Genomic DNA, 13730 nt, shown 5'->3' on the forward strand with positions numbered 1-13730 from the left:
TCCATTTCTTCTAATCTGTTTTTGTCATATTTTCTTTTCACTGATCTGATGATTTTTGCTGTCTTTTTCCTTTCTTCTTTAAACTCTTCCCAGTATTCATGTTTCTTATTACTGTTCCATTTTTTCCATGCCTTTAGTCGATTGTCAATTGCTTCATCACACAGCTCGTTCCACCATCTGTGTTTTGGTATTCTTCGTGGCTGTCCCATTTCTTTAACTGACTCTATCATTGTTTCTTTAATTTCTTCCCAATTATCCATTTTTCGTGTGTTTAGTATATGACAGAATTTGTCCTGCTTTTGCAGGAGAAATTTAGTGTTTACTGTAGTGGACTGACAAGGCAGCCAGTCCACAGTGACGGGTAACCGAAAGGCACACGTACACACACGCCGACTGGCGTTAAGTCTGAAACAGGATACGTGATGAAAGCTATAAAGAAAAGAACAGAGCTTCTCGTATACTTAACTTTAATTCATTGTGGTACATTTCTCTTGGAAGAGCAGTTGAACGGAATGGACAGTGTCTTGAAAGGAGGATATAAGATGAACATCAACAAAAGCAAAACGAGGATAATGGAATGTAGTCAAATTAAATCGGGTGATGCTGAGGGGATTAGATTAAGAAATGAGACACTTAAAGTAGTAAAGGAGTTTTGCTGTTTAGGGAGTAAAATAACTGATGATGGTCGAAGTAGAGAGGATATAAAATGTAGACTGGCAATGGCAAGGAAATCGTTTCTGAAGAAGAGAAATTTGTTAACATCGAGTATAGATTTAAGTGTCAGGAAGTCGTTTCTGAAAGTATTTGTATGGAGTGTAGCCATGTATGGAAGTGAAACATGGACGATGACCAGTTTGGACAAGAAGAGAATAGAAGCTTTCGAAATGTGGTGCTACAGAAGAATGCTGAAGATAAGGTGGGTAGATCACGTAACTAATGAGGAGGTATTGAATTGGATTGGGGAGAAGAGAAGTTTGTGGCACAACTTGACTAGAAGAAGGGATCGGTTGGTAGGACATGTTTTGAGGCATCAAGGGATCACAAATTTAGCGTTGGAGGGCAGCGTGGAGGGTAAAAATCGTAGAGGGAGACCAAGAGATGAATACACTAAGCAGATTCAGAAGGATGTAGGTTGTAGTAGGTACTGGGAGATGAAGAAGCTTGCACAGGATAGAGTAGCATGGAGAGCTGCATCAAACCAGTCTCAGGACTGAGGACCACAACAACAACAACAACATTTCTCTTGATAATACAAGTGAGACTCTCTCCAGATATGGTTAATGCGCCTTGCTAGGTCGTAGCCATGGACTTAGCTGAAGGCTATTCCAACTGTCTCTCGGCAATTGAGAGAAAGGCTTCGTATGTGTAGTCGCTAGCAATGTCGTCCGTACAACTGGGGCGAGTGCTAGTAAGTCTCTCGAGACCTGCCGTGTGGTGGCGCTCGGTCTGCGATCCTGACAGTGGCGACACGCGGGTCCGACATGTACTAATGGACCGCGGCCGATTTAAGCTACCACCTAGCAAGTGTGGTGTCTGGCGGTGACACCACATTTACTCTTGGAAATCTTCTTGGTTTTGGTTTAGGTTTGTTTGGTTGGAACATGGTCTTTATTTCTGTCAGATAATGTTCTGAGTGTATGTTTAGGCCCTACCTCACTCTGACATCCAAGATTTCCTTGTAGTTGCGAGTCGTTATTGCCACATGGTCCAACTGATATTCACCTTGATTTGGATTAGGTGATACCCACGTTTTTTTCTTTCTTGCAAGTTTCCTGAAACATGTCGACATTAATTTTAGATTAAACTGTCTACAAAAATCTATGAGTCTTTCCCCATTTCTGTTGGTTCTTGCATGTGCTGGATAATCTCCAACTACTGATTTAAATTTTATTTCTTTGCCCACTTGTGCATTCAAGTCTCCCACTAAAATTTTTATATGTTCTTTTGGTAATATGGATGTTTCGTGTTCAAGCATTTCCCAAAAATCTTCCACTTTGTCAACATTTGTTCTGTTATGTTGGTTAATAGGTGCATGTGCATTAATAATAGTGTAGCGTTTATTGCCTGACTTGAACGTCAGAAATGAAATTCGTTCTGATGGGGAGCTAAAATTAGTTATTGATTCCGTAAGTTGCTGTTTGACCATAAATGCGGTCCCTAATATAGTCGTATTATTGGAATTTTTAATGGCTGGTTTTCCTTTGTAGATCCTGTATCCACCTGATTCAAATGCATTTTCATCCAGATACCTTGTTTCTTGAAGAGCTAATATAAGTATGTTGCGTTGATTGATAGTGTCCGTTATGTGTTTTAGTTTTCCAACTTTCATAAGTGTGTTGATATTCAGAGTCCCCAGTAGATGTTTTTTCTTGGGTCTTATCTTTGAAGAAGTACTAGGAAGCTCCGACTCTTCCTTACATGATGTTCTAGGCTCTCCAGAATCCAAAGGCCTAGTTGCACCGCCATGAATAGCGATGGAAGATTGGTTACTTCCTGGAGTAGTTTTCATTTTGAAATTTACCATCATGTCTTAGGTTAAAGTTTGGTTTGGGGAAAGGTAGTTGAACCTTTTGATGATAAAAATTGAAGCATTTAGCTTAGAATTATAAGTGAGGCCACCACTAACATGTGGGATAGACGCCTTTTGCAGCCGCCCACTGTGGGAACAGATGCTACAGTCTGGTGCTTTTATACAAAAGCCTGCCTCTTCCGCCAGTTCCGCCGTTCTGATGATCTTCATCGCCGCCTTCACTGGCGTTGAGGTCTTCACTGTTTCCCTGGCAAGGGACCCTCACGAGGTACTATCACCCGGGCCAGGTGAACCAAGGTTTTTTAACGAGGTGTTACTCCTCCCCCTCCTCCTTTTTCAACCGGGCTTGGGACCGGCTTTATGTATAAGGGTCCATAACATATAAAAGTCTGCTAACTTTATGGCATAAAGCATTTTTGTTTTATTATTTAAATCTGATTGTTTCTTTTGTTAATATTCACAATTTCTAACTTTATTACAATAAAAAAGTTTTCATGATTTTTTTGTTTTGTTTTGCTTTTACTGACATTTCAGATTTTTCTAACATTTGCTCATATGAAATAAATCTCATTTACAAGCCCACTATATCATCACTACAATCATCTTCAGTATTGTATTCCTGCTTGCTTTGCGAACCATGCTCACTATATACACACATCCATCTACAACTACATCTGTACTCTGCAAATCACTGTGAAGTGCATGACAGAGAGTAGGTCCCATTGTACCTTTTATTAGGGTTTCTTCCCATTCCATTCTCATATGGAGCACAGGAAGAATGAATGTCTGAATGCCTCTGTGTGTGATGTAATTATTCTAATCTTATCCTCATGACCCCTACATGAGAAATTTGTAGGGGATTGTAGTATATTCCCACAATCACCACTTAAAGCCAGTTCTTGAAACTTTGTTAGTAGAGTTTCTTGGGTTAGTTTAAGTTATGAAAGTCAGAATTTGTCTGAAAATCTGCAATGTGGGTCCTGACATACAATACACATTTGTATATGTATAATGATGGTATAGTAAGTATTCTAAGCTTTTTGAATATGGGTTTGCAGTGTGTCTGTGGATGACTGTGAGTTATTATTCGGATGGCCCTCTTCTGCAATAGAAAAATTTGTTTTAGGCGCCCTGTTGTGGAACCCCAAAATATTATTCTGTATGTGGAAAGAGATTTAAAATAGCCAAAATATGCCATTCTGGTACCCTCTGAGGTACAAACATTTGCAATAATTCTGAGGGCAAAACATGCTGAATTAAGTTTCTGTGCAAGTTTTATTACGTGGTCATTAAAATTTAAGTTTTCATCCACATGAATCCCCAGCAATTTTGTGGATGTCACTCTGTCTAAGGCTTTGTCACCCCACACCAGATCGAGATTTACATTTTGACATATTTTCCCAAACTGCATATAATTTGTTTTATTTACACTCAATGTCAACCTGTTTGCATTGAGCCAAGAGTGGATGTAATTTAGTACTTTATCAGCAGTTGTTGGTAGCAATTGCTTTGGTGCAATTATTATCACACTAGTATCATCTGCAAATATTATTGCTTTGGCTGCATCATCTGAGGTGTGAAAATCATTCATATAGACAAGAGTTGTATGAGTGATTTGTAAGCAATCTCCTTTGTAGACTGATTGCACTTCCCCGGTATCTACCAGTAACCTAAAGTCTATCACCTGCTTCATCCACAACTGAGCCTATGTGAACATTCCATTTCATACCCATATAAATTGTTACACCTAATAATTTGTATGAGTTAGCCAATTCCAACAGTAAATCATTGATATTATAATCATAGCATTCTACATTTTTTCCATTTTGTGAAGTGCACAATTTTACATTTCTAAACATTTAAAGCAAGTTGCCAATCTCAGCACCAATTTGTAAACTTATCAAGATATAACTGGATATTTATGCAGTTTCTTTCAGATAGTACTTCATTACAGATAACTGCATCATCCACAAAAAGTCTGAGATTACTATTAATATTTTCTGCGAGGTTATTAATGTACAACATGAACAGCAAGGGTCCCAATACACTTCCCTATGATATACCTGAAGTTACTTCTACATCTGATGATGACTGTTCATCCAAGATAACTTGCTGCATCCTCCCTACCAAAACGTCCTCAGTCCAATGACAAATTTCACTTGATATCTCAAATGACTGTACTTTTGACAATAAATATAGGTGTGGTACTGAGTCAAATGCTTTTTGGAAATCAAGAAAACCGCATCTACCAGACTTCCTTGATCCAAAGCTTTCAGTATGTCATTTGAGAAAAGTGCGAGTTGGATTTCACATGATCGATGTTTTCGAAATCCATGCTAATTGGTATGGAGGAGGTCATTCTGCTCAATATATCTCATTATGTTTGAGCTCAGAATATGTGCTAAAAGTCTACAACAAAATTATGTCAAAGATATTGGATGCTGGTTTTGTGAATCAGTTCTACTACCCTCCTTGTAGACAGGTGTGACCTGTACCCTGTTCCAAGAACTGGACACAGTTTTTTACTAGAGGGATCTATGATAGATTATAGTCAGAAAAGGGGGTAACTCAGCTACATATTCAGCATAGAATTTGATAGAAATCCTAATTCAGCTGCATATTCAATATAGAATTTGATGGAATTCCATTGGACCCTGGAGCTTTGCGCACTTTTAGTGATTTCAGCTGTTTTTCAACACTGCCGACACTAATACTTATTTTGCTTACCTTTTTAGAGGAACAAGGATGAAATTGGTGCAATTTTCCTGGGTTTTCCTTAGAAGAGGTACACTTGAAAATGGAGTTAAGCATTTCAGATTTTGCTTTGCTATCCTCAATTTCAGTTCCTGTCCACATTTTCTGGGAACCAGAGACTAACTTAGGTGCCACTAAAAGCCTTTACATATGACCAGAATTTCTTTGCGTTTTCTGAAAGATCATTTGACAATATTCTGCTACAGGAGTCACTGATATCCTCACACATTACTCTCTTGCAAGCCAAATGCGTTTCATTCATAATTTCTCTGTCTATAGTCCTACATTTTGTTTTAGACCTGTTATTCAGTAGTCTCTGCTTCTTTAGAAGTTTCTTTTCAGTGACTGCATATCATGGAGGCTCCCCCCATTATGAACTGTTGTTATGAGTACATCTCTAACCAGTGCATGGTCAATTATTCTTTTAAACTTGAGCCATAGTTTCTCTACATGCTCCTGCCCTATGCTGAAAGTTTCAAGTTCTTCATTGAGATGTGACACTACTGATTTTTTTATCTATTTCACTGAACACCTGTATCTTTCTCCTTGGTTTAGTTGTCCTTTGTACTTTGGTAATCATTGTTGCCACAACCATGTCATGTTCACTGATACCAGTTTCGATGTGGACAGCCTCAAAGAGGTCAGATCTATTTGTTGCTGTTAGATCCAATATATTTCCATCAGGAGTGGGATCTCAACCTATCTGTTCTGCGTCAGAAGGATCCAATTACCATTTTATGCCCACACCTGATACTGAGTCTTACCCAAACAATCTCACATGCAGCTTTGACTTCTGTTTCAGTGGATTTGATTCTCTTGGTTTTTTTTTTTTATTATTATGACAAATACACCACATCCATTCCCATTTGACTATAAATTTTATTGTACTCTTAAATTTTCTCTAAAAATCTCACTGCTAGTAATGTCATGTTTCAACCAGCTTACTTTACCTAGTACTATGTGAGCTTCACTGCGTTCAGGAGTGCTTCAAACTCTGATACTTGATTACAGATGCTTCAGCAGTTAACCACTAAGATTTTAATACTCTCACCTGTTGGAGGTATTTCTTCTGATCTTACACCGATACTTGTGGATTTCCTACAACTATCATTATCTGAATTGGATGGAGTGTCATCTAACCTAAGAAACCTTTTTGCACCCTCCACACACAGTCAGCCACCTCAGTAACAGTCTCTGATGTGTAGTACACGTCTGATGTATTTAGGAAGACCCTTCAGTTTTCAATCTTGTGGTGCAAGTCCAGGAAGTTGCAGTGTAGATTGAAACAAAACCTTCAAAGCCTCTGGTTTAGTCCACCCACTCGACTGAGACCAAAGGGCCATGATCAGTTCTGGGAACAATGTTGCAAATTGTGAGCTTCATTGAAACTCCATGCACAAGGCTGGTCTTCTCAACCTTCTCTGCCAGTTGCTGGAATGATCCAAGTATGACCTTGAAGCTCACACATCAGGCATCATTTGTTCCAATGTGCACCATGTTCCTTCAATGGCTGCCAGAACAGCCTCTTCAAAACGTTGAATAAGGCCTCCAGATATATGCACTGAGTGTACCAGGTGGCCTTTCCTGACCCTTTCTGTTATTTCCCTAAGGGGTACCATCATTCACCATACCTTAGAACTGCTGATGATCAACAGCCTCCCAACCTTTTGAGTTTGCCTCCTCTTGCCACTGGACAAAACAGGTTTCCCCAAAACAGTTTCAGTTTCAGTTTCAGTGGAAGACACCACTCCAGACTTGTTGGTTAAGGGTCTGGTACAACACCTTGAGTCCTTTCTGGTCCCCATCCTCCACTGAAATGTCACTCACAGTCAAGTGGATGAGTAATGACAGATCCTATACTTTTTGTGGAGGATACAGGATCCATTGGGTTGTATAGTACTTGAGATACCCTTGGTACCAGTACCACAGGTACACGCTTCTCAGGAGCTCTTCCAGCACAGTGACTTATAGCAGCTGTCAATCATTTGACAGTAGTTGGGATGATTTCCAGCTACTTACAGATGTCAAACAACTCATTCTGTGTTCAAGAACAGCATTCACAGATGGGCTGTATTTTAGCTGGTGCAATGTTTTTCTTTTAATCTCTTGAGCTACAAAGCTGCTAATTCCCTAAAGTGAATAGTCAGAATGAGATTTCTGCTATGGCAACAGAAAAACCTGTGGTAAAAATTACTAAGTTCTTAAAACTTTTAGAAGTTAATTACTGGTATTAGCAAACTCAAAATAGATTTAATTTATGATAAATGTATATAATATATACTCTTCTTTGCTATAGTAATTAAATCACAAATGCTGATTTACTAAAAATTAGATTGTTCACTGGATTACGATAGCTTCTGAAAATTCTCAAAACTGCATATTTATTTGTGATGCTATACAGAGAAATTCAGGGGTTATCTGTTCTTTGGCAGTTGCTGTGAACCACAAACGCCAGTTTTCTATGAAATAAGTCACATAACCAAAACACTCATATTGGTAACTCACAAAAATATAGTTCTGTAAGCATTTAAAAATACTCAAAAGTGATTTATTTCTCATGTAATGATACAATGAAATTAGAGAATGATTATTTTTAATGAAGATAGGTCTACTGTTCTCAACAATTTTGAAAGAGCACAAATATGCTTAAGCCTACAATTGACAATAACAGTATGTGTTGTTGCAGCACTTACAAATGTTCAAAATTTCACAGTATAACACAGTATATACAGGTACTGATACAATCAATGAGAAATTATGCAGAAGCCATGTGAACAGTAAAATATACGAATCTGGAATTTAAAATCAGCACACGGATGTTGTACGTGTGGTCTCACACAAAGGAAAATTTCAAAATGAACTTTTACATACAAATAAACATGTGAATTGAATAGCTGTTTCTTTCCCAATTTCTGCACAGGAGTGCCAAAGAAGAACACTGCAGTGTGAGTTTATCTCGGTCAAAATCACTAAAATGAGCAGCACTGACCAAGCACATCTTCTGCCTGTTTGCAGCTAACAATTGATTTATCATCTTCATCAAAACTTTTGTCATCGCCATCTGAGTACTCTGTTTCAGCATCAGAATTTGTGCTCAATAGCTATAATGTTTTTCAGTCATGTTGTATTAATACAAGCACAACAGGAAACACATTTTTGTACTTTATAGACTACTTGCACACAAAACTGAATGCAAGACAGTAGCTATAGAGAATGTAGGACAACAAAACAGAAGAAATTTTACATACATAACCAGACATGCAGGGTGTTTTGTATGTCAAACATGACACACAAACAGTTAAACTTTTCATAGATGCACTACAGGCTTGGACAATAGATGCAACCTATCAGCATAATAGCCGAAGAAACAATGAAGGAAAAACTGTTTGCCCAGACACAACAAAAGAATCTAAAATTGCAAAAATTAAACTTAATTTACATTTGGAACACTCTATATATTGGTGGAGCATTAAGTAGGGCCAAGCTGTTGTCACTTCTGTCACAGCTACTGTCTGACATGTTGACATCATAATCTGTAGAAGAAAACTCAAATCAGTGGTTTTGGGGAAGTTTTTTCTCCTTCTACCTGTCAACCATAGCCAAATCAGCCTTGTTGTATGTACATGGCTTTTTCTTATTATTGGCCCTTTCAGCATCTTTGATGGACCCATCTTTGATGGGACTGTCTGTTAGAATAGCAGTAAACCTTCTTTTTCAGTGATAGTTGTATTGCTGTGATGGCTCAGCTGTGAGGAAAGAGTGAGTTTCTTTGGGGTGATGTGTATTTATTCAATTGTTACGGAAACTGGTTCTTTTTTAATGGACAATAATGGAGGGGGTTAGTTGGCATAGGTGCGGTGTGAGTTGTCATAGGTATGCCAGGTGGCCCAATACCTAACTATGCTAGCTATCTCCACAGCAATATCAGAAATGAAATGGATTCCACACAATCCCAAAAATCAACAACAAATGATGCTGCCTCAATTCAATCTACCGGTTCACCAGAAGGGGGAAAAAAATTTGACAAAAAAAATTTACTCACCAGTCAGAAAAATGATGAAACAGGAGTCTTCTGTAACATCCATGAGATAAATTTTAGCTACAGTGCGACGAGAGGAAATTATGCCTCTAACAGTTATAAACATTATCTATCCAACATATATATTAAAAAAAAATTGAAATAAATATTAATTATTCATATAATATTTTATGATGTAATTGGACATATCAATGTGTATCATACAAAGACAATGATAATTGTAAATTCGTTTGATGATCTGCGTTTGTCTTCTTTTGTTTTTACCTTTTGTTGGTTGGCTTTAGTAGGTTGCAGACGCAAGACGCATATCAACCTGAGGTCTGTTAAGAAATTGTAATTATTTGTTAATTATTACTTGAGAATAGAGTGCATTATTATTATAAATATGAGTGAATAATTCCTCTCTCAATAAGGATTACCTGTGTTAATTATTTCTTTCTGCTGCAAGGAGTGCATCCATTGATGATAGCAATTTGTATCGCATTTTTATCTGTTTTCCTTACAAAAAAATCAAAGGTTTGCTTGATGAGAATTAGTCTAAATAGTGCACAATACAAAAGTAAAGTTTAATAAGCATTTCAAATACTTATCCTATTTGCTCTAACAATAGAAAGTCTCTATCAATTGTCTGCCGCCATCTTAACAATTATCTCAGCGGTAAATTCAAATTACGCAACTCTGCAGACATAAATGCCGAAGGTAATAAAAATGTGTAAAAATAAATGTGCACCGGTGGTCCCAAACTCATTTTAATGAAAATAATTCGAATCAGATTGGTTCTTTAAAAAACAGTGCACATAGCACGATTCATATAACAAACTTTTCTTGCTGATGTATGGAGCTTAAATTAATTACACATGAGTTGTGAAGAATATTGTTTCAGGTAACATATGTCAGTGTTGCCCGCAGCTGATATTTGGTGGTTTTAATGATCATTTTGCTGAAGATAACTGTTTCCACATAATCAATAGTTGTATAGAATCTGTTGTATGAACTGTGATTTCGTGACACTTACACAACTTACAGACAACATTTTAACACAATGTTAACTTGGAGTTCTTTATCAACTTGACCAAATCTTTATCTGGGAGAAAAATTATTTAGTAATTAGTCAATGTAATAAAATAAGATTATCATTTTCATTTACAAATTAGTTAAATACCAAACCACTGAATAACACAGCGAACGCCACACTTCCTTTCCAATACTTCCAATTAGACTGAAGTTACGGAGGTGGTGCACCTTTACATACACTCCCCACAAACATGATGACAGCACTCCAACTCCACGGTGGTAGGAAATACAAGCTGTGTATCAACTAGCTCTTCATGCCAACCAACACTGGTCTCCCCTATTAATAATAATTATCACTTTATTGCTTGGTACTATTTGTACTTTCAACAACTAATTGTAGCTAAGTAAATTGGGAATAAAACTCCTGCTTCAAAGCAAGCGTCTGCTTCCCCGCTTGTATCAAATAGCTGCTTTTTGTCTCTTACTGCTAGAATGTTATTTGCATTAATATTTTCCATTTTTTCATGGGAAAAAATTACCAACATCTTAAACAGAGATTGGCTTACAACACATTATTATAAGTCACGCAGCTTTACAATGTTGCTTGACATGCAGATAAAATAAATTTTCAATCCTTTTATCTTAGATAAACAGATAATTTCAAGATAAAGTGGTTAATGAGATCTTTTGAATTTATACAGTTTTTCAACTTGGTTTTTATTTTCTGGAAAAAATAGGGAAGTGAGTATAAGAATTCCAAGATTCTAAAAGAGGCCTCTGTGAGATGGACAGTTGACTGCTTTACACAATTATTACTGTTCATGACTATGGAGTAAATATTTAATGTACTTTGGATGCACTGCCCCCAAATGATAATACCATAAGGCAACAGGGAGTGAAAATATAAACAATAAACCAATATCCTTGTTTTTATGTCAACATAATGAGAGATACTTCTAAGTGAAAAACATGTCAACTGAGCTTCTTGATTAGTTTATGTCTTTACTCCATGCCAGCTTATTATCTAGGTAAGCCTCAAAGAATTTTACATACTATGTTTCAATTAGTGTATGACAATTTTCTTCTGGTGCCAAAGGACTTTTTTGCCTGTTTGAAATTGCATAATATGAGTTCATTTTGGATTAAAACTTAACCGTTAACTGTGAACTACTGGTAGGCCTTTGCAGCTACTGTCTGGGCAATGTCTTGTAACAGTGAGTTAGAACCCTTGACTAGTATCAGTGTCATCAGCAAATATCAGATTGTCTTTAACTACATGACAGAGATACTGGAACATGATTTATTTACGTTAGGAATGGGATCTGGTTGTGTACTGTACTTTGTGGGAATCTGTGCTATGTCCCCTAATTCTGAATTTAGTGGTATTCCTATAACACTGTCAACGTGACCTTCTGCTGCTCCCTATTATGCAGACATGGCTCCATCCTTGGAAGAGGGATGCCCTTACTGCCTCAAACTTTAGTTTGCAAAGTAAAATTTCGTTTCTTTGGCAAGATCACATAAAATACAAGTAAGACAATTTTTATTATTTAGATCTGCCAGTACTTCATTTGTGAGGTCTTGTATGACTTCTCTGTGGAGAATCCTTTATGAACATTTCTCTCAGAGGGATCTAACAAGCTCTTTTCAGATAAACAAGTCAGTATTTTCTCATATACCACTTCCTAATTCCATATCCCTACAGGTTCCTCTTGTAGATGAGATATACAGTAACAGCTCTTCATGTAGAGATGCTGAGTTGCAGAGAGGCACAACAAAAAGGCTGCTATCCATATGAACTTTCAGCCAAAGGCCTTCTTCTAAGGTAGAAAATACACACACATTGGCACACATACTTGACCGCTGTCTCTGGCCCCTGAGGACATTATATTGCCATTATTCCATCCTGCATATTCCATTGTTTGAGGTATAAGGAAATTACAAAGGTGAATTAATAAATACAGAAGTTGAATTTTTGTGTTAATTTGTGGTACAAAAGGATTAATTAATTTGTGTGCTAAATTGGCATTCTACATACATGCTCAGTCTATTCCTGAATTTATTTTTCAGGAATGATTCTGAGTGCATACGTGTGGGGATTTTTATCAGACACAGTTGGAAGACGTAGGCTTCTAGTATTTGGTTACTTATTTGATGGAGTATGTAACTTGACTGGAAGCTTTGCTCAAAGTTATTGGTTTCTTTTTGCATTTAAATTGCTGAATGGAGTAATGTAAGTAAAAATATGTAAGGCTAGTTTTAATTAGTTATAATTCATTACTGGTGCGACAGCAATTTGAGAAGGCTTGTTTTAGTTTCTTGAGATACCTGGAAAACTTGGAATTATGTTGAGTATTGACTTCCAGTGGCACCTAAAGAATGAAAATTTGGATTAATGAAAGATCTGACAACAAGCTGCTCCACTAAGGCCACTGTAACAATCTTTTGGAAGTACGAGGGTTGCCCAGAAAGTAATGCACTGCATTTTCTTTTCTTCAACAATTCTTTTTTGAACATAATGAGAATTACATACACATAAGAATAGTGTTTTATCTACCCATCCTATTCTTCCACATAATTTTCATCCTGTTCTATGGCCTTCCTCCAGCGTGAAACAAGGACGTGCATGCCCTGACGGTACCAGTCCTTGTCATGGTGGTGAACCAGTTCTTCACTGTGTGAATCACCTCCTCATCACCCTCAAAATGTCTGCCAACTGCCAATTTCTAATGCATCTGTACTCATGATTGACAACATCAGCTCCCTGCAACATTGACAGCTGTGCTGCAAATCATGGAGGTCCACCAAACTGCCTTCTGATGATGTCACCCTCCATGCCCAGCAACTAACTGTACTTCTGTCAACATCAGATGTTCCATAGACTTTGCACAAGCATTTGTGAATATTCTCCAAAGTTTCTTTCTCTGCAGTGAGAAATTCAATGACAGCATGTTGCTTGTAATATACATCACCTACAGACACCATTTTGAAACTGTCCTGCAGCTATGCTATCTGTTGGAAGTGAAACTTGGCATGCTCACTCAGGAGACTTCAAGTAATACATACATAATGTTTCACATTTTTAGCATCATTTTCAGCTGAGGAAAAAAAAGTGCTGTATTACTCTCTGGACAACCCTCATATAAAATGGAGCGAAAACATTTATATGAAATGGACACTAAAATCTGTATTGTAAAAATGCAATGTCATTGACTGACAATACTAAATGTACACTTTTTTTCATATTTTACTGATACCACGTTCCTTGTTAGATTATTCCTTTCTCTAAAACTACATTCTTTTAAGATCACTCTCTCACTGGATGGGTCAACAGGATGTTATACTAATGGTAAGGCAAACAAGGCAGAAATGACTTACAGAGATAAAACTGTA

General features: G+C 37.2%; 1 protein-coding gene across 1 annotated transcript in view; it reads left to right on the forward strand.

Moving 5' to 3' along the window:
• Positions 1-13730, forward strand: part of LOC126262612 (synaptic vesicle glycoprotein 2A-like) — a 53459-nt gene that overhangs the window by 36036 nt on the left and 3693 nt on the right. Inside the window, exon 4 of the mRNA XM_049959367.1 lies at positions 12408-12570. Coding sequence (XP_049815324.1) covers positions 12408-12570 — 163 coding nt within the window. The remainder of the gene's footprint in view (positions 1-12407; positions 12571-13730) is intronic.

The sequence above is a fragment of the Schistocerca nitens genome, chromosome 6, assembly GCF_023898315.1.
Source record: "Schistocerca nitens isolate TAMUIC-IGC-003100 chromosome 6, iqSchNite1.1, whole genome shotgun sequence".
Classification (NCBI taxonomy): Eukaryota; Metazoa; Arthropoda; class Insecta; order Orthoptera; family Acrididae; genus Schistocerca; species Schistocerca nitens.